This window comes from Megascapheus bottae, chromosome 3 (assembly GCF_031878675.1).
Source record: "Megascapheus bottae isolate mThoBot1 chromosome 3, mThoBot2.hap1, whole genome shotgun sequence".
In the NCBI taxonomy this organism is placed as follows: Eukaryota; Metazoa; Chordata; class Mammalia; order Rodentia; family Geomyidae; genus Megascapheus; species Megascapheus bottae.
This window is the reverse complement of record NC_143511.1, coordinates 25,152,306-25,179,846: the sequence shown is the minus strand read 5'-3', so window position 1 is coordinate 25,179,846 and position 27,541 is coordinate 25,152,306. Positions and strand designations below refer to the sequence as shown.

The window sequence follows — 27,541 nt, the reverse complement described above, 5'->3', positions numbered from 1 at the left end:
GGGACCTTAGAGATGGTTCCCCAGGGAATCTAAGAGCTGCCATCCTAGTCTCCTCATCATCAGATTCCAATTCCAGAACCCAACTCCTTTCTATTGCCAGCTCAAGTATGTATTATCTTTGTCTGTAATTAAAAAGAAGGTATTTATGGCCAGGAGTTTGGCCTAGTGGTTAAAGTGCTTGCCTAGCATGCATGAAGACCCGGGTTTGATTCCTCGGTACCACATACATAGAAAAAAGCCGGAAGTGGTGCTGAGGCTCAAGTGGTAGAGCTCTAGCCTTGAGAAAGTCCAAGGACAGTGCTCAGGCCCTGAGCTCAAGCCCAGGACTGGCAAAAAAAAAAAAAAAAAAAAAAAAAGGTATTTTTGAATAGCCGGTGAATAAATTGGAGAATTATTCAAAGTCATCCTGACATGCATCTGACCTGAAGTATGGAGCTTGTGACATTTCCCATGCTGTGTGTTAAAAGATCAAGTTTAGAATTGTGACTGTTAGGTTCCTCTTAAGCCTCGTTCGTTGTTTTACTGCAATACCTTACAATTCATCCACTTAAAGTGACCATTCAGCAGGTTTTCATGAATCCACAGAGTTGGGGCTTAACACCAGAATCTAACTATAGAACATTTTCAGCTCCTCAAGGAGAAATCCAGGACCTATTTGCAGCTTTTTCTGTTCCTTTCTTTTCCCTTGTAGCTGACAACAATGAATCTGCTTTCGGTCCATATAGATTTGCCTATTGAAGACATTCTGCATAAGTGAGGTCATATTATATGTGCTCTTTTATAACCAGCTTCTTTCACTTTGTGTAATTTTTTTTCCGGTCCTGGGGCTTTAACTCTAGGCCTGGGCACTGTCTCTGAACCACGGCTACACTTACCGGTTTTTGTGGTTAATTGGAGATAAGAGTCTCATGGACTTGTCTGTCCATGGTGGCTTTGAACCTCGATCCTCAGATCTCAGCCTCCTGTGTAGCTAGGATTACAAGTGTGAGCCACTGGCACGTGGCTAGCATAGTTTTTCTGAAGTGAACCCCCGCTGTTACCTGTATTGGCATTTCATTTTTATTGCCAAATAATTTTGCATTTTATGAATTATCCATCCATCAGTTAGTGGATATTTGGAGCACTGCCATTTGAGCTATTATGAATAACATTTTATGCAGGATGCAGTGGCTCACACCTGTAATCTTAGCTACTCAGGAGGCTGAGATCTGAGGATCAAGGTTCAAAGCCCGCCCAGGGAACTAAAGTCCATGAGACTCTTATATCCAATAAACCACCAGAAAACTGGAAGTGGCACTGTGACTCAAGGAGTTGAGCAGAAGCCTTGAGCTGAAGAGCTCAGCGACAATGCCCAGGCCCAGTGTATGGCAGTAACCTTGAGCTGAAGAGCTCAGGGACAGTGCCCAGGTCCAGAGTTCAAGCCCCACAACTGACAAAAATATGATAATAATAATAAAATAGCATTTTATATACACATACACGTATGTATATATATATATATATACATGATGTTTTTGCTAGCAGCCAAAAAGTCCATGATTAATATAAAATTGAAAAATAGCTCCACAATGGGTTTGCCTTGGCAAGAACTCTCTGAAATCACAAGGAGACAGAATTACTTCACTATATTTCACACTGTATGAATATAAGGTCATTTTTTAAAAATAAAATGTTGACAGAATTTGAATATGGACTGTAGATGAGGTCACAGTATTATGTCCGTCCAAGTTTCCTGAGTTTGATAATTGCATTGTATTATATGACAGAATGTTCTTGTTTTTAGAAAATTCACAGGAATGGGTTCGGTGGGGAGGGCAGGGATGTTTTGTGTCCAACTTGCTCTCCTTAAAATAGTTCTACAAAAGATGCTAATGTTGATTTACAGAAAAATAGTGATAAAATATATGGCTAAATGGTAGCAATTAAGGGAAGGTAGGGTGGAATTCTTTCAAGTATACTTACTATTTTTTCCTTCAGTTTCAAAATCAATAAAAATAAAAACTGGCCTGCAGGGGCCGGGAGTTTGGCCTACTGGTAGAGTGCTTGCCTAGCATGCACGAAGACCTGGGTTCAATTCCTTGGTACCACATACTTGGAAAAAGCCATAAGTGATGCTGAGGCTCAAGTGGTAGAGCACTAGCCTTGAGAAAGTCCAAGGACAGTGCTCAGGCTCTGAGCTCAAGCCCAGGACTGGCACAAAAAAAAAAAAAAAAAAAAAACCTGGCCTGCAGTGTAACACAGTCACACAACTCATACTTGAGGTTTACAGGTCTCTGGATTCAATCTCCAGCAACACCATCCTACCCCCCCTCCCCCGCAAAAAAAAAAGCTACTAAATAAATAAAAACCTAATAAATTGTTGTGCATATGTTCTGGTCCTAGAGCTTAAAACTCAGGGCCTGGCCACTGTCCCTGACCTCATTTCTCTTAAGGCTAGTGTTCTACCACTTGAGCCACAGCTCTACTCTCAGATTTTTCTTTCTTTATTTTTGATAGTTTACTGGAAATTAGTCTCAAGAACTTTCCTGCCCAGACTGGCCTTGAACCACAGTTCTCAATTCTTAGCCTCCTGAGTAGCTAGGATTAGAACAGTCATGAGCCACCAGCACCTGACTCATACATTTTTTAACAAATATTTTAAGAGTTAAATTTAAAAACAAATAAAATTTGAGAAAGAGAAAGTACTTCCTCCAGAATTTGTTCGTGTGTGTGTGTATGTGTATGTGTGTGTGTTTGTGTAACAAATAGCTTTAAGAGGCAAATGAACTTTTTAAATCATAAATAACTCAGAAAGAAAGAGGAAACTTCTGTTTTGAACCTTCTTGAGTAAATTATGTTTACAAAATAACCCAGAAGTCATTAGACAATTTCTTTAGTTATATGAAAAATTGAATCCCCCCCCGAAAAAAATCAAATAAAATTGGGATATTGTTTCACAATTCCATATTTTCTGAGCCCATTGTTTCTCGCACAAGTCATAAGAGATAGGAGCCACATTTTAATGGTTGGAGGGCAAAAATCAACCAACAACCATTATTTCATCTTTGTCTTTGATCCACAAGAATAACCTAATCACTGTTCATTACCATTCACGGCTTTTTTTTTTTTTTTTTTTTTTTTGCCAGTCCTGGGCTTGCGCTCAGGGCCTGAGCACTGTCCTTGGACTTTCTCAAGGCTAGAGCTCTACCACTTGAGCCTCAGCACCACTTCTGGCTTTTTTTTTTATGCATGTGGTACCAAGGAATCAAACCTGGGTCTTTGTGCATGCTAGGCAAGCACTCCACCACTAGGCCAAACTCCCAGCCCCCATTCATGGCTCTTAAAGTATCAGCCCTTAAAAACTGAAAGGGGTTGATATTAAAATTTAACAGCTTGAAGGAAAGAAATCACAGTCAGCCTGTCCTGGAAGATGCATTGGTACAGTTCATAACCCATTGTAGCACTTTGAAAAGAAAGGGGAACTTTGATTTATTTTCTTTAACATGTGCAGACTTTCAGAGAAAAGAAAATGTATCAACCCATTTCTTTTGTGAGTCGTGGGACTTGAACTCTGAGCCTGGGCACTGTCCCTGATCTCTTCAGCTCAAGGCTGCCACCCTACCCCTTGATCCACAGCCCCACTTTCTGTTTTCTAATGATTAATTGGAGATAAGAGTCTCACAGCTTTATAGTACCCAAGCTGGCTTTGAATCTTGATCCTCAGATCTCAGCCTCCTGAGTAGCTAGGATTACAGGCATGAGCCACCTTACCCAGCTTCAACCCATTTTTTGTAGTGGTAGGAATAGAACTTGGGGCCTCACACATACTTTAGCAAACACCCAATGACTAAGCTATAATTCCAGCCTGTTTTAGCTTTTTTATATTATTTTTTATTATCAGTGAAAATATAAATGGCTTCATTGAAAATCATAGGATTCCCTTTCTTAATATTTAATTGAATCCCCTTTTAATTTTTTATTATCTTTAAGTAGTTGTACAAAAGAGTTGCCACTTACCAAAGCAATTTATGAATACAATCTATCTTGCTCAGTGTTACCCCTCAGAATCCTTTTGAAAATGTTTTTCACCATTCAGAATTCTTAGTTCCCAAATATTTTACAGGCAGTCAATGCTTAGAGTTATTTCCATTTCTGGAAGACCTTCCTGTGGTAAATTTCCACAAATGAAAACTAACTTGTATTTCTATAGGGGGAGAAATTGTATATCCCACTGATATCGATTTAAATACTAATAAAATGAAATGGTTCATTCATACTCTAACAATTAATACTGATTATCAAATAAAAACAGAATACAGTGGCTTCTCTTTATATGCTTCATCAATGCACTGCTTTGCCTATTGTTGCTATTCCTAAAGGTCTGTGTAGGCTCTGTGCTTATGTCACTTGTCACTGGTCCTTAGCCCAGCAGCCACAGTGTCACCTGAGAGCTTGCCACAAATGCAAATTCACCAGCCAAACCCTCAAAATCCAAAACACTGGTAGACAAGACCCAGGAATTGCATTATAGTCAGGAATACACATCAGAACCATTCTGATGTACACACACCATGGACTCTTCAGAGCCAAAGAGGAGAAAAAAGAGAAAACAAGAGAAACATTAAATTGACTAAGAAAGAAAAAGGAAGGAAAGCAGAGAAAGAGAAGAAAAAGAGAAGTAGAAGCCAAAGACAGTGTAAGCTCCTGTAATTCACAGCACACTCCCTTCCCAATAACTGAGACCCCCCCCCCATAAGATGTCTCATGCATAGAAGATATAAAAACAAAGTGTGCTGCATGCAAAACCACATACTTAAGGGCCGGGAGTTTGGCCTAGTGGTAGAGTGCTTGCCTAGCATGCACAAAGACCCAGGTTCGATTCCTCGGTACCCCATATACATAGCAAAAAGCCAGAAGTGGTGCTGAGGCTCAAGTGGTAGAGTGCTAGCCTTGAGAAAGTCCAAGGATAGTGCTCAGGCCCTGAGCTCAAGCCCAGGCCTGGCAAAAAAAAAAAAAAAATCCACATGCTTAAAACCCAAATGTTGGGGTGGGGGAGGAAAATGGGGACAAAAACATGAGAAGGGGTATCAATGTGTGAGAAGTAATACACCTTCTATCTGGCAAATATAACTGCAACCCTTCTATTAATTACAATAAAAAAGAAAAAAATGTACTTATGTCTAAGGCATAGCTCTCGAGAAAAGTTTCATTGCCAGAGCCGCCACATTAGCCGCTTATCTGGGGGGTGTCGGGGTTAAACTGTTTTAATGGTCATGTGCTCATTGTTTGTCTTTGTTTTTCCAGTAAAGGTTTCCCTTCCAGTTCCACTTTTACCCTGGAGGAGGGGACCATCTACTTGACTGCTGAGCCACGAGCTCTGGAAATGCAGGATGATAATGCCTCCGTGCTGGATGTCTATTTAGTAAGTCCAGTTTCCTTCCTCCTCTTTTGGATAATGAATGGATCAAGCAAAGCACTGGTTTATAATACCTGAAAACAAGTTTTATAAAACAAGTTTTATAGAAACCTGGTAGTTCATACCTAGCAACTCAGGAGGCGCCGGGATCTGGAAACTGTTCAAAACCAGCTCAGGAAGGAAAGTGTGTAAGACTCATCTTCAATTAACCCACAAAATAATGCAACTGGAAACTTAGCTCAGGTTGTAGAGCTGCAGCCAATGAATGAAAGCATCAGATCAAGAGTTCAAATCCCAGTCATGGAAGGAAGGCAAGCAGGCAGGCAGGCAGGGTGGTCAAATGGTGAGTCTTCTACTACAATATGGTTCAGAGGTGAGGGAGAAAGGGAAAAGTAGCAGGTTGGAGAAATTTTTCTCACCAAGATTAGAGAAAATTTGATCTATCCAAATCTTACAGTTGCAGCTAAAATCAAGCCATGAAGCTTTTTTGAATATTCGCAGCAATCCGAGCTGTCCTCTGTACTTTATAGGGGACTAAGTCACTTCATCTTACAGCATCCCTCTGAGGGAGGTGTGATCACTTTATAGATAAGGCACATGGATGCTACACAGTCTGCCCTCAAGAATCAGTAAGGGTCAGATTCAAACCAGTACAGACTAACTGAAAACTAGCACTCTGAACTGCCAAGCAGTGAATTAAACCCAGAAAACCAGAGACATAGCTTTCAGTAGAATCTTTGCCTAGCATGCACCAGGCCCTGGTTTGATCCATAAACATAGTCCCCCCTCAAAAACAAAGGTGAGGGGGCTGGGAATATGGCTTAGTGATAGAGTGCTTGCCTAGTATGCATGAAGCCCTGGGTTCAACTCTTCAGTACCAAATAAACAGAAAAAGCTGGAAGTGGTACTGCAGCTCAAATAGTAGAGCACTAGCCTTGAACAAGGAGGGGCTTAGGCACAGAGCCCAGGCACTGAGCTCAATCCTCAGGACCAAAACCAAAAGTAAATCTAGATGTCAAGCAACTTACCCAAAATCAGACAAAATAATATGACAAGAAAATCTATGTAGAGGAGGAACAAACTTAAAGAGACATAGTTGGACTGATAAACCTGAACAGAGGAGGGTATGTAAAGGAATGCAAGAAATTAAGTAGACTGCTTTGAGGTAAAGTAGCAATCACGTGATGTTCTTCATGAATTTCCCCTTGTGAACAGTCTCAGGTAGAGCCAGAGGCACTTACACTGACCCATCGCTGCTATGAAGGCAGCTTTGCTTTGCCTAACAGAGAATGCAATTTGGTGTTCAGGGGAAGGTGGGATGAGTGAGCATGCCCCCCCCCCAAAATGGGTGGGAACTGATGGCCTGTGTTTTTCATAGTGGAGGAGTTTAAAAGATGGCTGGTACAGGACAGAGCCCTTTTTTTTTTTTGCTTCTATTCTTCTACCCCTAAAGTATGCCCTGTTCCTTCACATGACCATCCTTTCACCCACAAATGTGTTATAAAAAATGAATTAGCTGTGCATGAAGGAAAAAGAAAGGGTTAAACCTTCAGAGATTCATGGTCTGATAAGCAGTTCTGAGCTACTCTAATTATTGAGTGTGTTTTAAGGGTAGTTAATGATGAAGGGGAAGGGTGAGGAAGAAATGAAAAGGACTGAATTAACAGCTTAGTGTACTGTTGTGTACGGGGAGAACCAGAGGAATTAAAAATTAGGAAGAGAAGTACTTTCATGGAGCTCATGGGAGCCTGAGACAACTTTTTGGCAAGAGAATCTGTTTGGGATTCGAACCCGTGGTGTTGAAGTTAGTGGCTTTTTCATACAGTGTGGGTCTCTTCGGTGATTTCCTGGGAAGCCACTATTGGTTGCTGTAGGAAGATGTCTGTTTGAGACAGTGGCCATTTCATGGCTTCAAATGAGAAGGCTGGATTCCTCACTAATCAAAGGCACCACTCCAGTGGTTGATGAGTCTGGCAACAGCAAACAACCATAGAAACACACCATTGGCTCCTAAGCCTTTCAACCAGAATGCCTTTCCTTCACCAAAAGATCCATTGGTGGGCATTAGAGATTTCAGAAAGGATAAACTAGGACCCTTTACTCCTTAAGTTATTAATCAAATAACATTCCTGAGATGCATTAAAATCTAAATATAATAATAGTAATAATAAATCAGTGTCATTCCTGACCCCTTTGGCATCTACAAGGTATTCGTATTTTTTAACTAAAAGTGACATATGCTTCAGTTTAATGAAGTGACCTGCCAGTCAGATTATGAAATCTCTTATAGAAACATTTTATTTTTTTTAATAATACTAATTGCTGTTTAAGGATTAGCTTAGAGATTGATGTTTTAGCTCAGTGAAAAGCACTTGCTCTGGGGGGAGAAAAAGAATAAAAGCTACAAAGACCTCTTAGGGAGCTCTGATAGCTCATGCCTGGAATCCTAGCTCCTCAGGAGGCTGAGATCTAAAGATCACAGTTCAAAACCAGCCCAGGCAGAAAAGTCCCATGAGACCCTTATCCCCAATGAACTAATCCAAAACCTGGAAGTGGTGCTGTGGCTCAAAGTGGTAGAGGGCTCCAGGCCCCCCTCCCCCACTACCCCCCAAGCTGTCCATGGGCTATTCTGCCATTTTCCTTCCTTTGTCTCCTAAAATTAGTCTCTCTTTCCTCTCCTCTCCAGTCTCTCTGGATTCCCTTTCTGGACTCCTCTTCCTTGTCATAAAAGACCAGTGTTGTCAGGCGCCAGGGTCTCATCCCTGTTATCCTAGCTACTCAGGAGGCTGAGATCTGAGGATCATGGTTCAAAGTCAGCCTGGGCACAAAAGTTCATGAAAGTTTGGTTTTTTTTTGTTGTCAGTTTTGGTGCTTGAACTCTGGGCCTGATCAAGTGATAGAGATCCAGCCTTGAAGAAAACAAAATAAAACTCAACAACAGCACTCAGGCATTGAGTTCAAGTCCCAAGGCCAGCACAAAAATAAACAAACAAATAAATGAAGCCTACTGAGTGTAAGCCCTGTGTGAGGAGGGCTTAGTAGCTGGGATGTGAGATCCTCAGTTTCTCCTGTGCTCATCTCCTCTAGTTACTAAAGCCAAGTACCTCAAACTGAATGGCTTAAACAAGGACGATTTGTTGTCTTCTGATTCTAGAGGCCTGAAATGAAGGTGTCCGCAGTGCCTTGGTCTCTGTGACAGCTGTAGGCGAGGGTCCCTGCCTGCCATTTCCAGCCTTTCCAGGCATTGCACCTTCCTTGGTGTTCTTTACAAATGTTCTCTCTGCTTCCTGGTTCACACGACCTTCTTCCTGTGGTTCTCTGAGCTCTGTCTGTCCTCTCTTCTTCTTAGGACAGCAGTCATGGCTTCAGGGCCTGCCCTACTGCATATGACTGATTGCTTTCTTAGCAAGTGAATAGGAATTGTCAGGAGAACTGAAAATTCCACCACTCGGCCTTACTGGAGGTGTTGTGCCTCCATAACTTGCAGAGACTCGTTTTTCTCATCCATTCCCCACTTCTCCCTGGCTTCGTTGTGAGGCTGGGTAGATAGTTCCAAATGATTTTCAATTGCTCGTGAAAAGGTTGTCAGGGACCCCACTGAACTGTCGGTGGCAATGTAAACTGCACAGCAGTCTGGAAGGTCCTCAGAAAACTAAACATAGACCTTCCCTGCAACCCAGCCATGCCACTCCTGGGCATCTACGCAGAACATCACAAGTCAGGATATGATAAAGACACCTGCACTTCCAAGTTCCTTGCCTCACGATTCACAATAGCCAAGCTGTAGAAACAGCTGTGATGCGCTTCAATAAATGAGTGGGTCCAAAGAAATGTGGTACTTAGACACAATAGACTTTTACATAGCCATTACAAAGAATAATATTATGTCACTTGCAAGGAGATGGATGGAACTAGAGCAAATTATGTTCAATGAGAAAAGCCAAGCTTAGAGATATATATGGTGGGTGCAATCTCTCATGTTAGATCAAAAATACTGGAACATGCTAAATTATAGAGGATGCTAGGCATTCACACACAGTGAGACAGACCAAAGAAGAATCCGGCAAAGGCAGAGTGCCTATGTGGATCTGATTCTATAAAATAATATTTGTCGAGACAAACTCCAGGAAATGGAAACAAGTTATTTCTTGACTTTAAAAACAACAACAATGTTATCCAGTGACTGTATTAACAGACTCTGTTGGAGGCATATGTGTTAGAAGTCAAGTGCTGGGGAAGGGGCTGGGAATCTTTGGTAATTTTACAAGTTTCCTCTGAGCTTATTCACAGGGCCCTTCCCTTCACCTCTGAGCATTCTGTAAGTCTTCTACATTAATGTAGGAACGACTTGTGCCACTCTCCCAGGGTCTCCATCGTAATGGAATTGGCAAGTAGAACCAAGTACACTTTTCCTCTGATGGAGAAGCAAAAGTACAGTGAACCTCTATGATGATATACTGCTGCTGCCCAGAGCTTGCCATCATCCACCTTCTTTCTGCAGTCCCTCTGCTGCCACCTATTGGTAGAAAGGCAATACTGCTCATGGAGGCTAGAGAGAGAATTGGAACCTAATTAGGAGTTCAGTGCTCAAAGGACTATGCACTTTATTGTAGCCTCCAAGCACTGCTCGTGCAAGTTCAACAGGGAGGCATGTCCTTTGGCTTTCAAAAGACAAATCACCCTGACAGGCCCAGCAACTACCACCTTTCAAGTTGACCTGGAGACTACAATTATAATGATGCACTGTGAAGATGCTAATTTACTCTCAGACCATAGCACACCCCTTCTGATCTATTAAGCCCAGCTCCACTTGAGTCTCTTCAAAAGGGGCCCCTTGGTAGTTTGGCGATTCCACATAGGAAAGCTTCTACTGCTGAAACAGCAACTTCAGTGGCCTCAACAAACACATAGTGGATAAAGGCTCTCCTGTCTTACATTATGTGACAGGTCTTCATTTATTGTCCCCACGCTCCTAGGTGATTGTGGCTTTTGAAGTAATTCTCAAGAGGGAGTACATTAAATATAGTAAAAAGCAAAATCCCAGGTGCTGGTGGCTTACACCTATAATCCTCCTTACTCAGGAGGCTGAGATCTGAGGATCGACATTCAAAGCCAGATGGAGCAGGAAAGTCCAGGAGACTCTTTAAGTCCAGTTAACCACTAGAAAACCAGAAGTACAGCTTTAAGCTGTGACTCAAAGTAGTACAGCACTTTCTTTGAACAGAAAAAGCTCAGGAACAGTGCCCAGACCTCAGTTCCATGACCCATGACTGAGAAGAAAGAAAGAAAGAAAGAAAGAAAGAAAGAAAGAAAGAAAGAAAGAAAGAAAGAAAAGAAGGAAAGAAGGAAAGAAAAGAAAGAAAGAAAAGAAGGAAAGAAAGAGAGAGAGAGATAAGAGTCTTTAAAAACAAACAGGTGGCTCATGTCTGTAATCCTAGCTAGTCCAGTGGCTGAGATCTGAGGATTGAGGTTCAAAGCCAGACCCAGCATTAAAGTCCATGAGACTCTTATCTCCAATTAACCACCAGAAAACCGGAAGTGGCTCTGTGGCTTAAGTGGTACTTGAGCTGAAGAGCTCAGGGACAGTGCCCAGGCCAAGAGTTCAGGACCCACAACCGACAAAACAAAAAATTCAGAAAACAAAAAGATAGACTTTTTAAATTCCAGTGGTACGTACTGACTACTGCATTCATTTACTAGGCCTACTATGACAGAACCCTTCCCACACAGTTCTGAAAGCTGGAAGTTCAAGATTATGGTGCCAGCAGGGTTGATGCCTTCTGAGAATGGTGAGAGAAGGATCTGTCACAGAACTTTCTCCTCAGCTTAGAAACAGCCATCTTCTCCTGTTTCTGTGCCAAGTATGTTTCCTCTGTGAGAGTCTATGTCTACCTTCCCCAAAGAAATCAGGATGAGGGGCTGGGAGTTTGGCCTAGTGGCAGAGTGCTTGCCTAGCATGCACGAAGACCTGGGTTCGATTCCTTGGTACCACATATTAAAAAAAAAAAGCCAGAAGTCGTACTGAGGCTCAAGTGGTAAAGCTCTAGCCTTGAGAAAGTCCAATGCTCAGACCCTGAGCTCAATCCCAGGACTGGCAAAAAAAAAAGAAAAAGAAATCAGGTTGAATTAACAGATGAATTAAATCAGTCAGAATGAATTAACACCTAATCTGCAATTCCTATCGACCTGCTTACGTTTATACAGCACCCATCCTACAATACTGGCATGTAGGAAGATAACATGGAGAGGGACCTGGTATAGTCCACAATGACTGTTATGGTTTTTTTTTCTAGTCCTGGGGCTTGAACTCAGGGCCTGGATGCTATCCCTGAGCCCCTTCTTGCACAAAAGGCCAGTGCTCTACCACTTGCGCCATAGCTCCACTTCCAGCTTTTTTGAGTAGCTTATTGGAGGTAAAAAGTCTCATGGGAACTTTTCTGCCTGGACTGACTTCAAACTGTGACCCTCAGATTTCAGCCTCCTAAGTAGCTAGGATTACAGGCATGAGCCACCAGCACCCAGCTTATGATTGTGCTTGAATTGTTCTTTCAACTCCAGGTCTAGCATGGCTCAGGAGTCTCCTTATCCCTGTGCAGAGAGGGACTGGTATGTCTTATCAGCACTGTTTCCTCAGTGTAGTACTGGGATGGAATTGGTACTTGGTCTTGGTAAACATTGGGTCCCCCAGGGCAGATGCAATGCTGATCATTGCAGAAGAATCTCAAGCTTCATGCAGCCCATTTCTACCTGCGTCTTTTCCAGATGCCACACTGGGAGAAATAATGAATGTGATGTCCATGTATGGGCAGGGGTTATAATTTAATGCCAGATCTGCATCTCACATCTGCTCTCTTCCTCTTTCCCATCCCCCACGCCAGTAAGCACGACGACGATGAGACATGAATGCAGTTGTAAGAAGGAAATCTGTCCATTCCAGAATTCTCCACAGGAACTTGGCTGAATCCCAATAGACACAGAGTAAAAATCAACTAGACTTAAGAGTCTGCTCCATGTTGAGGGAGCCCTGGTCCATAGGCTGAGTTGTGAATGGGATGTGAAACCACCACACTCTTCTGTCATTTGCTGTTGCTTGCTGACTTCGAAGAGCTGCATGAACTCTCTTGACCTGCTTTCTAGACCATTGCCAGTCACTTTACGGAAGTGCTATTTTCCTATGGACACTTGCACTTTCATTTCGCATGTATCCAGTGACTGCACATACCAACCTAAGGAACCTGCTTTGATATTTTTTTAAATCCATCCAGACACCATGATAAAGTATAATTTTTTTTCAAAATTAGAATCATAGCCCATGTCATTGAAAGTTTAAGTTAATTTCTTTGGAAGATCAGAGTCCTAGATCTGCCTCTACTTTATAGAAATCTAGCTTCTTCTATAAAGGCTTTTCACCATTTACCAGTGAAACGAGAAAAGCAAAGCTATTTATAAAAGGCCTTACGTCGTGTATATACGTTGTCTTTGAAATATTTGTGATTTAGTTTATTGCTTGTAAAAGAGAAATTATATAATTTATTTAGTAAATACAACTGTAAACTATAGTTTTATTGAAGGAAATAAAATATTTTGTTCTCAATTATGGTCATGCATTGGTTTCAGTGATTTAGTCTTTACACGAGTGTGTGTGTGTGTGTGTGTGTGTGTGTGTTGCTGATTCTCAAACTGAGCTATATTCACAGATCATAACATTCTTATTAATTAAAAAGAAATAACCCATGGGTCGGGAGTTTGGCCTAGTGGTAGAATGCTTGCCTAGCATGCACAAAGATCCAGATTCAATTCCTTGGTACCACACACACTGAAAAAAGCTGGAAGTGGTGCTGAGGCTCAAGTGGTAGAGCTCTATCCTTGAGAAAGTCCAAGGACAGTGCTCAGTCCCTGAGCTCAAGCCCAGGGCTGGCAAAAAAAAAAAAAAAAGAAAAGAAAAGAAAGAACCCAAACATGATCAAAGCACAAAATATGCCTGTATGAAAAAGTCACAATGAAGCTCATAATTTTGTACAATTAATTTAAAAAATTAATACAAAGAAAAATTTGAAAATTAAAAAGATGATAACCTTTGAAATATTAAAATGAAAGAAACTGGTTTAAAAAAAAAAAGGAGGGAGGGCCCAGGGAGTTTGGCCTAGTGGTACAGTGCTTGCCTAGCATGCACGAAGACCTAGATTCGATTCCTCAGTACCACATACATAGAAAAAAAGCTGGAAGTGGTGCTGAGGCTCAAGTGGTAGAGTCTAACTTGAGAAAAGTCCAAGGACAGCGCTCAGGCCCTGAGTTCAAGCCCCATGACTGGCCAAAAAAAAAAAAATTAAAAAGGAGGGAGGACATGAATGATAGGATTCCATATATGTGACATTTCTAAAAATAGAAAATTTATGGAGACAGAAAACATACGGTGATTGCCTGTGACTGGCAGGCATGGAAAGTGATTGCCAATGCACATGGAGTTTCTTTCTCTTTTTTATTTTTGCTTAAAATATTAAAAAGAGCTGGGCAAGGTGGCTGGAGCCTGTAATGCTAGCTACTCAGGAGGCTGAGATCTGAGGACCAAGATTCAAAGCCAGCCTGGGCACAAAAGGACCAGAGACTCTTATCTCCAATTAACCTCTAGAAAACTGGTAATGGGACGTGGCTCAGTAGCCTTGGGCTGAACAGACATAACCCAAGCATGTCCCATTTTGGAAATCTTAAATATACCAAGGCTCTTGATTTTAAAGAAAAAAAAAGGAAGAAAATTGAAAGTTTCAGTCCTGAGAAAAGACTCAATGACAGATTCTGACCAACTGATCCTAGAGACATTCCCAAATGCTCTGGTACATTAGTTAGCCTTCACTCTGCCATCATAACAAACAGTCCCAGACTCTAGAGATGCATTTCCTGTATGAGGCCACACATAGCTCTTTTCTCCACAGGTTCCTTTTCTTTTAGAATCCAGAGCAGCACCCCTTGGGGCAAAGCCACATTTTGGCAGGGGGAAAGAAAAAAGGGGAAAAAAAGGCAGCGTTGCAACCAAACAATGGGAGCTCACAAAGTTTCTCCTTCCGTGAAACCTAGGGAGCTATTCTGCTGGCATTCCCTTGTCCTGCATCAGAGAGGTGAGAATGGACTCAGCAAAAAGGAGTGGTGAAAACTTGAAACAGTCACTGTGGTTATACCACCTGATGAATGTCCCTAATTGCAGAGCCCTAACGATGCTGCTGTTTGGGGAAATCACAAGGAAGCAAAATAACCAAGGAAGCTGCAGAAAAGCCTTCCTAATGAGTAAGAAGCTCAGAATAAAAATGCCTCAAGTGAACGAAATCTGCTTTACAGTAAGCAAACACAGTGCAAATGCTCATAATGTGGCTTTAGAGTCCTGATCCTGGGCCCTAGCAGCAATTCTACCTGCAGATAGAGTGCTAAGAGTGCATTCTGGATTAGGATGTTGTCTTCGGTCATTTTGTGCTGCTAAAAGAGAATACTGCAGGGGAGGTCATCATAAAGAACACACACACACACACACACACACACACACACACACACACACACACATATGCACTTGTTTCTCATAGTCCAGGAAGTTTCTCAGAGGCCTGGCATGATCATGAGCAAGTCTCTGATCTGCTGAGGGCTTCTGTGGCAGAGACAGAAGAGCAAGAAGAGATCCAGCTCCCTCCTGCCATTTTCCTGTAGCCATGAGGCCTGTGTGAGGACAGAACCCCCACCCAGAAGGCCTCATCTGCCCACCTTGTTGCTCTGGGATGGCATTTCCATCCCATGAATGGTGGAAAACCCATGCAGACTAGAGGACACATCAACAGAGCACGCTAAGGAAGGTAAATGGCTGAACTTTTTCTGCCTTTCTCTCCCTTGGGCTCCTCCTATCCACTAGCATTCTCTTTTTCTTTTATTTTTCGGGGAGGAGGGGGAGAGAGCAGTCCTGGGGCTCGGTCCCCACCCGCCCCTTGGATTAGACGAGCAGGATCTGCGCTTGCAGACCGCGGCCACCAGAGGTCGCTGCCGCATCGACGTGCGGCGGGTGGGAGGGGGAAGGGGGGAGGGCGGAGGACGGTGAGGCGGAGCGGCCGCAGACCCGGAGCAGCATGTGGACGCTCGGGCGCCGCGCAGCCGCCAGCTGGCTACTCCGGACGGCGATCACAAACCCGGCCCGGGCCTGTTTAGGGTCCCCGCGCCGCAAGGAGTACAACCAAGCTGGCAGCCGCCGGGACCTGCACACCGGGCCTGCCGCGGCCTGGGCGCCCAGCCACACGGTGAGTATCCGCGCCGGGCCGTACGCCGGCGAGGCGTGTCACGCGCACGCTGGACGCTCGGGGGCGCGCCGGGCGCGCTCGCGTGTCCCGGAGACGCGCGCCGCGCACGCTGGTCCCGCCCCTCCACACCCTCGGAGACGCGCGCCTGCTGGCTGCGGGGCGGCGTGGCGGCGCTGGCTTCCGCCTGGCTGGGACAGGAATGTGCGGAAGGTCGGCCAGGTCTAGGGCCGGGCAGGTGGAGGGGGATTGGGTGGCGGAGGGGTGTGGGATTGTCGCTTGCTTTGCAAGAACTCGTCCGTAGTGATATCAAATGCTGTGGGATCTCAGGTTATGCCAGCGATCATTTAATGGTGTATGACGTTAGATGCTGCAGGTGCATGCATTCTATGCGTGTGTGCATAAGGGGCCGGCTGCCGAATGGCTGGAGACCAGCGTTTGGTGAGTAACTCCACCTGGATTCCAAGCTCCCCGCAGAGCGGTGACTTTCTCCCAGCCTGGCTGAGGGAGGCCTGGTTTGCTCTCCTGGGGAGAGGAGGATCTGCCTTGAAGATCATATTGGGCTACAGACTTTAAAACCTCAGCCAGGTGCATTGGCTCCGGCCTGTCATCCTAGCAACTCAGGAGGCTGAGATCTGAAGGTGGAGGTTCAAAGTGACCCTGGGCAGGAAAATCTGTGATTCTTATCTCCAGTTAACCGCCAAGAAGTGGAAGTGGAGCTGTGGCTCAAGTGGTAGAACACCAGCCTTGAGCAAAGAAAATGCTCAGGGACAGCACCCAGGCCTTGAGTTCAAGTCCCATTACACACACACACACACACACACACACACACACACAGACTCACACCTCAAATTGGTCCCTCCCTTATTTCCTTAGCAATACATAGAAATAACTGACCCATGGGTTTTTTAATTCCAATCTCAAGGATGCCAACAGAGTGATGGAAGGCACATTCCAAAAAGGGCAAAGGGCAGACAGGGTTGGGCACTCTCCAGTCGAGTAGTGGAGACAGTGGAGCCAGGTAAGGTCCAGCCCAACTATATATGGAGCTCAGAGTTTGGACATAAGCCCAGGGATGTGGTAGGTAGAGCACCAAGTCGACTTAAACAGCCTGCAGACGCCCAGTGTTCAGCCCAGGCTGTGTTGGAGACCCTTTGTTAATATGCTTTCCCTCCTTTTCTAGAGTTACAGGCAGATGTGGAATCCCTTCCTAAAGCAGCCCTTCCCTGCTCACTCTTGTGCCATCCTTACCTGGAGCCTCCAAGCTTAAGCTTCCACCATGCCTACGTGGGCAGGTGGGTTGCCAGTATTTTAATTTAGGAGAATGAAAAGAAGTGGTGGCTGGTGCTAGTCTCCTGAGTGAGAAGGTCTGCACTGGTTAGCAATCCCCAGGGGCTTTCCAAGTCATTGGCAATATTGTTCCCCCATTTGGGTCTCTTTTTTTCTAGCCTAACTTAATCATTGTGTATCCTGCCCACTCCACGGTTGGCATGCTGCAGCTTGGGGATTTTCACAGTTTGGGTGAATGGCTGAGGCAACTGGACTTCCCCCACCCCTCCTCGCATAATTATTTTAAGGCCCTGAGGATCCTCAGGGCTGAAATTCATCAGGGCCTGAGTTGGCTGGCCACCTCCTCCACAGCCTTCTCTAAACTTGTATCTAAGGCAGAAACAGCATGGAAACCACATGCTTTGTTCTAAACCGTCTAGTAGCTATGCTGAAGAAGTAAAAACCAAGTGAGATTAATTCCCCCAATATATTTGACCTAGTAGTTCCAAAATACCATTTCATCATGTAATCAGTAATGTCAGATCTTACTTTTTTGTTCCCCTTATTTATGCACTTCTATCTAGCAGATTTCCGTTCAGACATTCAGTTTCTCTGGAACTGCCTGAGCTGTATCTGGATTTTGTCAGAGTTACAATGAGGAGCTGGAACTGGAGCTCGAGCTCTGTGGTAGAGAATTTGCATGGCATGCAAACAGGTCCAATATCCAGCACTAGAAAAAAATAAGTCAAGTGTGGCACCAGTGGCTCACACATGTAAGCCCAGTTTCTTAGGAGACTAAGATCTGAGGATCACAGTTCAAAGCCAGCCTGGGCAGAAAAATCCATGAAACTTATCTCCAGTAAACTACTAAAAAAGGCAGAAGAAGTAAAGCTATGGCTTAAGTGATAGAGTGCTATGCTTGAGTAAAAGCTCAGGGACAACAACCAGGCTTCTGGATTCAAGACCCAGGACCAGCACACACACACACACAATCACAATTGAAAATGAAGGTTCACATAGACAAATTACTCTCAACATACATAAAATTTTTTAATAACATTATACTTATTTTAATCTGTTTCACTATACACCTAGCTGGGTGCTAATGTCTCATACCTGTCTCATACCTATAATCTAGCTACTGAGATCTGAAGATTACAGTTCAAAGCCAGCCTAGGCAGAAAAATCTCCAAGATTCGTATCTTCATATAACCAGTAAAAAGCCAGAAGTAGAGGGGCCAGCCTTGAGCTGAAAAAAAAAAAAAAACCAAGTGAGAACTTGAGGTGTCTTGACTTCAAGCCAGAACACGTACACACACACACACACACACACACACACACACACACACACACACACACACACACACACAGGTTCTCTGTGTTTGCCACTGGCCACATATAGCCACTGGACCCTTAGAATGTGGCCACATAGCTATAGGATTGACTTTATTTTATTTTCAATCAATTCAGTTTTGTGGCAGTACTGAAATTTGAACTCGTGGCTTCTTGCTTGCTAGGTAGGTACTCTACCACTAAGCCATGCCTTCCCCCACCTTTTTTTTTTGCCAGTCCAAGGGCTTGAACTCAGAGCCTGAGAACTTTCCTTGAGTTTTCTTCACAGCTAGCGCCCTACCACTTGAGCCACAGCACCACTTCCTTCTTTTCTATGTATATGGTACCAAGGGATTGAACCCCAGTCTTTGGGTGTGCTAGGCAAGCACTCTACCACTAGACCAAACTCCCAGCCCCCGGCCCCTTTTTTACACTGATTATTTTGATACAGGGTCTCCTTTTATTCTCCCAGAATCTTTCTATCTTATCTTGCCTGCTATTGCTAAGATAGCAGGCAGGCACCACCACACCGAAATATTGGTTGAGATGGGAGCTTGTAAACTTTTTGAACCATAGTCTTCCCAAGTTCAGCTTCCCATGTGGCTGGAATTATGTGTATGAACCACTATGCTTAACACACCTCAAGTTTACATTCCTACATTTGGTTCATAGCTACCCTTTTGGGCAGCACAAGATTAGGCAGAGAGTGGCAGACCCATTTTAGTGCACAGTAAGAGGGTGAGAAACAATCTATAAGAATATAGCCAGAGGCAAAGCACGGTGGCTCACCCCTATAATCCTAGCTACTCAGGAGACTGAGATCTGAGCATAGAGGTTCAAAGCCAGCCTGGGCACTAAAGTCCCAGAGACTCTTATCTCCAATTAACCACCAGAAAACCAGAAGTGGCAGTGTGGCTAAAAGGGTAGGGTGGTAGCCTTGAGCTGAAGAGCTCAGGGACAATGTCTGGGCTAAGTTCAAGCCCCACAACTGACAAAAGAAAAAAAAAATATATATATATATATATATATATACATAGTGTGTGTGTGTATGTGTGTGTGTAGTAAAAAGTAAAATATAAGAAATAGTTATTTACTGTGGGTTCTCTTGTACATACACATGGATTACGGGAGACCGAGGGTGGTAATACATTGTTCTTCTTAACTGTGCTTCAGCGTTTGAACCTCCACTACCTCAACCACCTTCTGAACGTCCAAAAGCAGAGTGTCTGCTGGGAGATACATCGGAGGAGCTCTGGAACTTTGCACAACTCAAGGTAAGACTCAAATACCTTCCTCTTGGGAGAGCTGGGCTTCCCCCGCCCCTCCCTCTCCCATTGAGCCTCTCATTTCTTCAATAGCACAGTGGATGTTCCTGCATCCACTAACGCAATCCCCTACTGGACATTAGGTTGTCCCTGTGTTTTGTTAAGGTTTTCTAGTTAAAGTAGGCTGGGCTGCTGTAACAGAGAGCTCATCAGATTCACCGTTCTTAAAGGTACAGCTCAGGATATCTTGTATCTTCATGGGCTGCATAATCCCAGAACGTTTTCATTTTCAGCACTCTAGAAAGAAACCCTGTTCTGCCTAGCAGTTATATGCTGGCTGGCCCTCCCTTCCCCCTACACCTATAAAACCCTGGATCTGCTTTCTGTCCTTGTGGACTTACCGAAATCTGGCACTTTTTTTTTTTTTTTAGTAAGGTTTTGTTTGATTTTCAGAGGCAGGGTCTTACTATGGTGACCAGGCTGGTCTTGAACTCAAGATCCTTCTGCCCCAGCTTCCACAGTGCTAGAAGCATGGTCATGCAACATCGTGATCAGGGATAGCAATGTGTGTGTGTGTGTGTGTGTGTGTGTGTGTGTGTGTGTGTGTGTGTGTGTGTGTACACGTGTGCGCACGCGTGCACCAGTTTTGAAGTTTGAACTCAAGGCCTGGGCACTGTCCCTGAGCTTTAGTGATGGAGGAAAGCACTCTAGCACTTGAGGCACAGCTCCACTTCTGGCTTTTTTAGTTAATTGGAGAGTCTCATGGACTTTCCTACTTGAGCTGGCTTCAAACCATAATCCTCAGATCTCAGCCTCGTGAGTAGCTAGGATGACAGGCGTGAGCCACCGTGTCCAGCAGTTATAGCAGTATTTTTACACTGAGAAAGAAAAAAAAACCTAAAAAATAGCCAGATTTGAGTTCTTACAAACTTGATTAGTTTTCCTGGCTTTTGTTTTGTTTGTTTGTTTGTTTTTTGTGCTAGTAATGAGGCTTGAACAAGGGCCACTTTCCCTTAGCTTTTTGTTATTGTTGGTTATATTTTGTTTTTGTTTTTGTTGTCGTTGTTGTTTGCCAGTCTTGGGGCTTGGGCCTAAGCACTGTCCTTGGGCTTGAACTCAAAGCTAGCACTCTACCACTTGAGCCACAGCACCACTTCCAGCTTTTTCTGTTTATGTGGTACCAAAGAATTGAACCCAGGGTTTCATGCATGCGAGGCAAGCGCTCAATCACTAGGCTGTGTACCTAGCATCCCTTAGCTTTTTTATTCACAGCTGGCTCCACTTCCAGATTTTTGCTAGTTAATTATGAGATAAAAGTCTCATAGACTTTCCAGACCAGCCCGGCTTTGAATTGTAATCCTCAGATCTCAGCCTCCTGAGTAACTAGGATTACAGGTGTGAGCTACTGGTACCCATCTGCTTTTTTACCTGGATTTCCCTTTAGACATTGTAATTGTTATTAGGTATAAATATGTTTCTGGGCAGCTTCTTTCTGTCAGTTATGTTTCTCACATTCATTCATGTTGCTCTTGTAGCTAAAGACAGTTCTGTTTTGCTTTGTAGCATTCTACTGTGTGAGTAAGCTATCGCTTTGTAGCATTCTACTGTGTGAGTAAGCTATCGTTTTCCATGGTATGACCTGGGTACTGGACAGTTTTCAGGTTGGCACTATACAGTAATTCTGCTATGAACATCCAGCAAGGTGCATTTTTTTGATGGGTGTGGCTTGCATTTTTGTTGCATGCATTCCATGGACCACCGCTTGTGAATGCAGTTTACTTTAGCAAAGTAATTATCCAGATCACTTGCCTGCAGCCCTATCTGAGGTTCAGAATGCTTCTCTCTGTGGAGAATTCTTCTTATTTCTTGTCTTTATCATGTGAACAGTTCTAGAGTGCCAGCTGAGCAAGAAAGTAAGCAAAACCAACCTAGATGAGACCCTGAGTTCAAATCCCAATACCAGCAAAAAAAAATTAATGAAATGAATATGCACACGAAGTTCATATTAATAAAATGGAGTGGTTTGGTAACCATGTGTTGGATTATTTTGTCTTCCCCTCCCCCTGCAGCTCACTTGATGAGACTACCTATGAAAGATTAGCAGAGGAGACGCTGGACTCCTTGGCCGAATTTTTTGAGGACCTCGCAGATAAGCCTTATACATTGAAGGACTATGATGTCTCCTTTGGGGTAATTATAGCTTGTTGCAACCCAGGCTTACATCTGTAATCTTAGCTATTCAGGAGGCTGAGATCTGAGGATCAGAGTTCAAAGCCCTAGGAAAGTCCATGAGACTGTTATCTACAATTAACCATGGAAAAGTGGAGCTGTGGCTTGAGGGGTAGTGGGCCAGCTTTGGAGAGAAAAAAAAAATGCTAAAGGGCAGCAGCCAGACCCTGAGTTGAAGCCCTTAGTTCCAGCACCAAAAAAAAATAGGCAAGTTCTGGTTCCCGGGGAAGGTCAAGAAGAGCTTTTGGTATAATATTTAACATGCTGGGCTCAATCCCCAGCACTAAAAACAAGAGAAAACAAAAGCAACAGATTCTCCAGCTTCTCCTGATACTTCTGAAGGTAAATCCAGTAAGGCCTGGCCATGCATCTGCATAGCAGGTGACCTGGGAAGCACTGAACTACAGTAGACAGATGATCTGAAGTAGGGAATAGTTCCTAAGACTTAACCCATCCTGCTCCAGTCTCATGTAGCTGCATTCTTGGGAAGCACATTTTTGAAAAGCTCTAGGATTCTAATGTGAATCTCTAGCTCCCACCCCTAGAGATTTTGAATTAATTGCCCTGGAATATCCCCTGGGCTGGGAACTGGAATTTGTTCATGTTCCCCAGGTGATTGATTACGATGTGCAGCTAGTTGGTCTGAGAACTTGTGAGTTGAGTGTAGTAAGCCTGGATTCCAGAAGACAAAGAAGTGCTGGTCTTTATTCTACCGGCCGCCAGGTGGCAGACCTTTCTCTATTAGAATTACTGCGGAGGCCTTAGAACCAAAGCCATTCCCCAGGGACAGAGCTTCATCATGACAGCCGTTAATTAATACTAGAAACTGTCCTGATGTGCACTCTGAATTAAATCACTGGATTTTGTAGGACAGTCGCTGTCAACTAAAGTAATAGGGGAAAAATGATAAAGTGTGTCTTTATCGTTATTATTTCTTAAGAAGTCACACATTTGGGGCCAGGAGTGTGGCCTAGTGGTAAGAGTGCTTACCTAGCATACACGATTCTTTGTACCACATACACAGAAAAAGCTGGAAGTAGTGCTGTGGTTCAGGTGTTAGAGCACTAGCCTTAAAAAAGCCCAAGGATAGTGCTAAGACCCTAAGTTCAAGCCCCAGAACTGTCAAAAAAAAAAAAAAAAAGGCACAAACATGTGACATCCATCTGTGTCTATTTATTTGTCTACTTATTGGCTGTGCTGGGAATCAAACCCAAGGTCTTACATGTGCCAGGCAAGTGTTCTAGCAGTGAGCCACATACCCAGTCTTTGTTCATCTGTTCAAACCCCATGGCCAGCACAAAAGTAAAATTCGTTTACCAAGCACTGATGGCTCTTTTTATCAAGTGCTGTATTCCTAGCTGCTCAGGAGTCTGAGATCTGAGAGTTGCAGTCCAAAGCTAACTGGATAGAAAAGGCAGGCCTCTGCACTCTGTTGGATTTCTTGTTCACATCTAGTGCTGCTCTACCACTTGGGACACACTTCTAGCCTAGCTTTTTATCAGAAATGTAGTTTCATCAACTTCTCTGCCTGCCTTTGAACCATAATTCTCTGAATATTTGTTTCCTGGTAGCTAGAATTGGAGATATAAGCCACTGGTGTCTGGCAAGGCATTTCTTTATGGTATAGCTCAGGTAATGTGTTGCTGTGAACAAAATCCAAAGCAACTGGTTTTGTTTCTTTTATCTGCCCTTTTTGCAGAGTGGTGTGCTAACAGTCAAGCTGGGTGGAGCTCTAGGAACCTATGTGATCAACAAGCAGACCCCCAACAAGCAGATCTGGCTGTCTTCTCCCTCCAGGTTTGATCAAAACTCAAAATCCCCTTTTGGGATAATGCAGATGTTACAGATCTAAATAGATGTAGTGACCACACAACATTGTGGTTGTAGTAAATGCCTCCGAAATGTTTGTTTTAAAGTTGGTATAGCCAGGCACCAGTGGCTCACACTTGTAATCCTAGATACTCAGGAGGCTGAGATCTGAGGCTCCTGGTTTGAAGCCATCCTGGGCAAGACAGTCCCCATGAGACTCTTATTTCCAAATAACCACCAGAAAACCAGAAGGGGTTCTGTGCCTCGAAGTAATAGAGCACTAGTCTTGAGTAAAAAGGAGCTCAGAGATGGTGCCCAAGCCCAGAGTTTGAGCCCAGGACTAGCAAAAATAAATAAGTAAATTTATTTTAAAAATCAAATAAAGTTAGAGTTATGTGAATTTCACCTCATTTCACTAACAGAGTAAGACACACATCACATCAGTCGCACAGAAAGGGATGTGATTTCAGAACACTGCTCTATGATATCTGGTATCAGATGTGAAGCTGCAAAGGTGATGTGTAGGAACTCACAATAAAGGTCTTCAGAATGTTCTGGAAATTGTTCCAGGGGAGAGACTGGCATTTTGTGCCAGCCTGAGCACTAAAGTCCATGAGACTCTTGTCTCCAGTTAACTACCAGAAAACCAGAATGGTGCTGTGGCTCCAGGGATAGGGTGGTAGCTTTGAGCTGAAGAGCTCAGGGACCCCGGCCCAGAGTTCAAGCCCCACGACTGACCAAAAAAAAAAGAAGAAAGGTTAATTTGGTTTCTCCGTTTTAGAGGTTCCCATCTGTAGCTAGACAAGACATCGTGACAGAGATGTAGCTCATTCAAAATAGCTAAGACTCAGCTAGGAATGTGGCTTGGTGGTAGAGTGCTTGCCTATTGAGCATGAGTCCCTGGGTTCGATTCCTCAGTAATACATAAACAAACAAAAAGTTAAAAAAAAATGTCTAGGTAGACAAGGCAGAGAGAAGTAGGGGGGTGGGCTCGCTATCCCCGCCTCCTCTGTCCCTTCCCCAGTAAGGGCACCCCTCCGTGAACCTCAGCATTTTCCAGAAGCCCCATCCCTTCCAATAGCCAGTGCCTTGGCACATGCTCAGGCCAGATCAGCACACAGGTTTGCAGGGACTTACTTACTGGGCATTCATCTTGTCTTCCAGTGGACCCAAGCGTTACGACTGGACAGGGAAGCACTGGGTCTACTCCCATGACGGGATGTCCCTCCACGAGCTGCTGGCCCAGGAGCTGACGGAGGCCTTCAAAACCAAAATGGACTTGTCTTCCTTGGCCTATTCTGGAAAAGGCACTTGAGGGCCCGCCCTACCTTAAAGACATTAAAAGCTGTCACACCAAGATCCAGCTTCCTTCTGCAGCTTGAGTGGGTTTTTTCCATTCCTTGGTGAGCACGGTCACTTTGTGTGTGTCACCTCTGAAAAGAATGTGTCACTACCCACCTGGGGCCCAGAATCCTAATGTTCATTCCTTTGGTTGATTATCTTACTTCCTTTTCCCCTAAGTGACCCCTTATCTCTTATGTTTTTAATTTTATTTAATTTTTTTTATGCCAGGTCATGGGGCTTGAACTCTGGGTGGGTGCTGTCCCTGAGCTTTTTCTCTCCAGGCTAGGGCTCTACCACTCTGAGCCTGAGCCACAGCTCCATTTCTGGTTTTCTGGTGGTTCACTGGAGATAAGAGTCTCTCAGACCTTCCTGCCAGGTATGGCTTTGAACCAGGCAAGTCAGTATCTGGCTCTTATATCTTACCCTTATTCCTTAATATGATAATAAAAATTCAACAAGAACAAGGATAAGAAGGAACGATTCCAGGAAGAGAAAGGATCTGTCTTTACTTTTCATTCTTGGAAAGCTCTGGGTAGGATTGACTGCTGGCCAGTGAAAATGAGGCTCACCAAAGCATCACTTATCAGTGTCCTCCGGCCCTTGCCCACTGGAGTGTCAAAAGAAAGACACTAAAGACCATGGCATTTGTGCCCACCCAGGAGTGTGGCCTGTGCTGGGTTCTCCAGGAGGCCTGGTTGTAAGATTCTATTGCTTCCTTCTATATATTCCTGTATGTGTGTCATCATGTGTGTGTGTGTAAGTGTGAATGTGTTTTATACACACACATAAATATGCACACAATTTAAATGTCATTTTACTATCAGCTGCAACACAAATCTGAAAACAAACCATAGAAAAACAAAAGCTCTGAGAATTACACAACATTGATTGCTGAGATTTTAAATATGCAGAGACACACAGGCACCAGTGGCTCCCACTTATAATCCTAGCTACCCAGGAGGCTGAGATCTGAGAATCGAGGTTCAAAGCCAGCCCAGGCAAGAAAGTCTGTGAGCCTCTTTCTCTTATGAACTATCAGGAAACCAGAAATGGAGCTATCACAAAAAGTAACAAAGCACTAGCCTTGAGCACAAAAACTCAGGGACAGCACCCAGGCCCTGAGTTCAAGCCCTATGACTGACAAAAGAAAAAAGCAAAATGAAGAGACAGACATGAAAGATAACATTCATAGGAAAGGCTCTAGTCCCACCCTTGCTTCAAGCTTTGTGGATGCAATCCACAAGCTCCCTGCCCTGTCTGTGGTGAAAGGATAGAATACTTTTGATTATCAGCAGTCAGTGGTCCTGTTGGACAGCTATCAAGCAAGCCTTGACTCCATTAGGTAGCTAAAGGGATGACAGTGAACAACTTTTACGCTAGAAGGTGAATGTACTGGTATTAGTATTTATTTATCTACTGGAATTTTAACTGACTGCATGATAAAGTAATAGCTATCCTTTATTACATTCATCCTGGATTAAGAATATTAAACTATCTACTCTGTTCATTTACACCTCAAACAAAAAGGCCCTAGATTCTAGAATTAAAACACCAGATTTCTACCAGACTCTTGCTTGTGTTTGCTTTTTGTGTGGCTCAAGTAGTAGAACACTAGCTTAACCTCCTAGGCCTGTTTTCAATCCTCAGCACCATTACCATAGGAAAAGATTGATCAATGGCAATTCCATGCAAATGTGTAGCAAAGGCTTTTGCAGTGGACAAACCAAACTCAACATTCTTTTGTTTAAAATAAAATACCAAGTGGGTACGGACAATGTTTCTTTTCTTCACAAAATTACTTTTTGAATTTAGGGGCAAATTTTGAGTGTAAAAGTAAGACAGTAAGTAAAATTACGCATGTGTGGCTCACACCTATAATCCTATCTACTCAGGAGGCTGAGAGCTGAGGATCGGGGTGCAAAGTCAGCTGAGGCTAGAAAATACAAGGGACTTATCTCAAATTAACCACCAAAAAGCCAGAAATGGAGCTGTGGCTCAAGTGGTAGAGCACTAGCCTTGAGCAAAATAGCTCAGGGACGGGGCCCAGGCCATGAGTTTAAGCTCCAGGATTGGCATTAATAAAGAAAAGAAGGGACAGGTGTGTGAAATTTCATAAGAGTTTGGGGTGCTTCCTGGCTGTGCAGTGTACTGTCAGATGAAGACATGCCAGGAGCCCTTGTTCTGAACCAACCCTGGCAGTTAGACTAAATCCTGACATTCCTTCCAAGGCCCTGACTCAAGCTTCAATTCAGTTTCTATTTTCCCCTGAGTATAGGTGATGAAATAGAATGTATCAGAACTGCTTTGTTGTATGTCTAGTCACTGAAGATTTGTTTAGACTATTGAGGAAAACACTTATGCCTTAGCAGCAGAGTGGCTTCCAAGCATTTCTACTGTGAAAAGTCAGGCGTAGGCACCCACTCAAGTCTAAAGACTCATGCAAGGCTGACTGCTGCCCATTTGGGGACCCCAAGAATGCCACATATTACTGTTGTTCAGTAGATTTATTTGTTATTATGTTGCTTATTTTGTGTGCATGTGCATCAATACTGGGGCTTGAACACAGGGCCTTAGCACTGTCTCTCAGCTTTACGCTCACTCCTGGTACTCTACCACTTGGACCACAGCTCCAC

At 43.7% G+C, this 27,541-nt stretch overlaps 2 protein-coding genes across 5 annotated transcripts in view; both read left to right on the top strand.

Annotated features, from left to right (window-relative positions):
* Pip5k1b (phosphatidylinositol-4-phosphate 5-kinase type 1 beta) overlaps window positions 1-12,963 on the top strand; it is a 226,747-nt gene extending 213,784 nt beyond the window's left edge. For all 4 annotated transcript variants that reach the window (XM_090329679.1, XM_090329680.1, XM_090329681.1 and 1 more), the window contains 2 exons: window positions 5,284-5,401; window positions 12,274-12,963. In XM_090329679.1, the coding sequence (XP_090185805.1) occupies window positions 5,284-5,401; window positions 12,274-12,276 (121 nt within the window). In that variant the 3' untranslated portion in view covers window positions 12,277-12,963. The remainder of the gene's footprint in view (window positions 1-5,283; window positions 5,402-12,273) is intronic.
* Window positions 12,964-15,464: 2,501 nt separating this feature from the next.
* Window positions 15,465-26,198, top strand: Fxn (frataxin). Its single transcript, XM_090329677.1, has 5 exons — window positions 15,465-15,663; window positions 19,435-19,535; window positions 21,596-21,716; window positions 23,455-23,552; window positions 24,729-26,198. Exons 1-5 carry the CDS (start codon window positions 15,496-15,498, stop codon window positions 24,877-24,879), a joined length of 639 nt encoding a protein of 212 aa, XP_090185803.1. The 5' UTR covers window positions 15,465-15,495; the 3' UTR covers window positions 24,880-26,198.
* The last annotated feature ends 1,343 nt before the right edge of the window (window positions 26,199-27,541 follow it).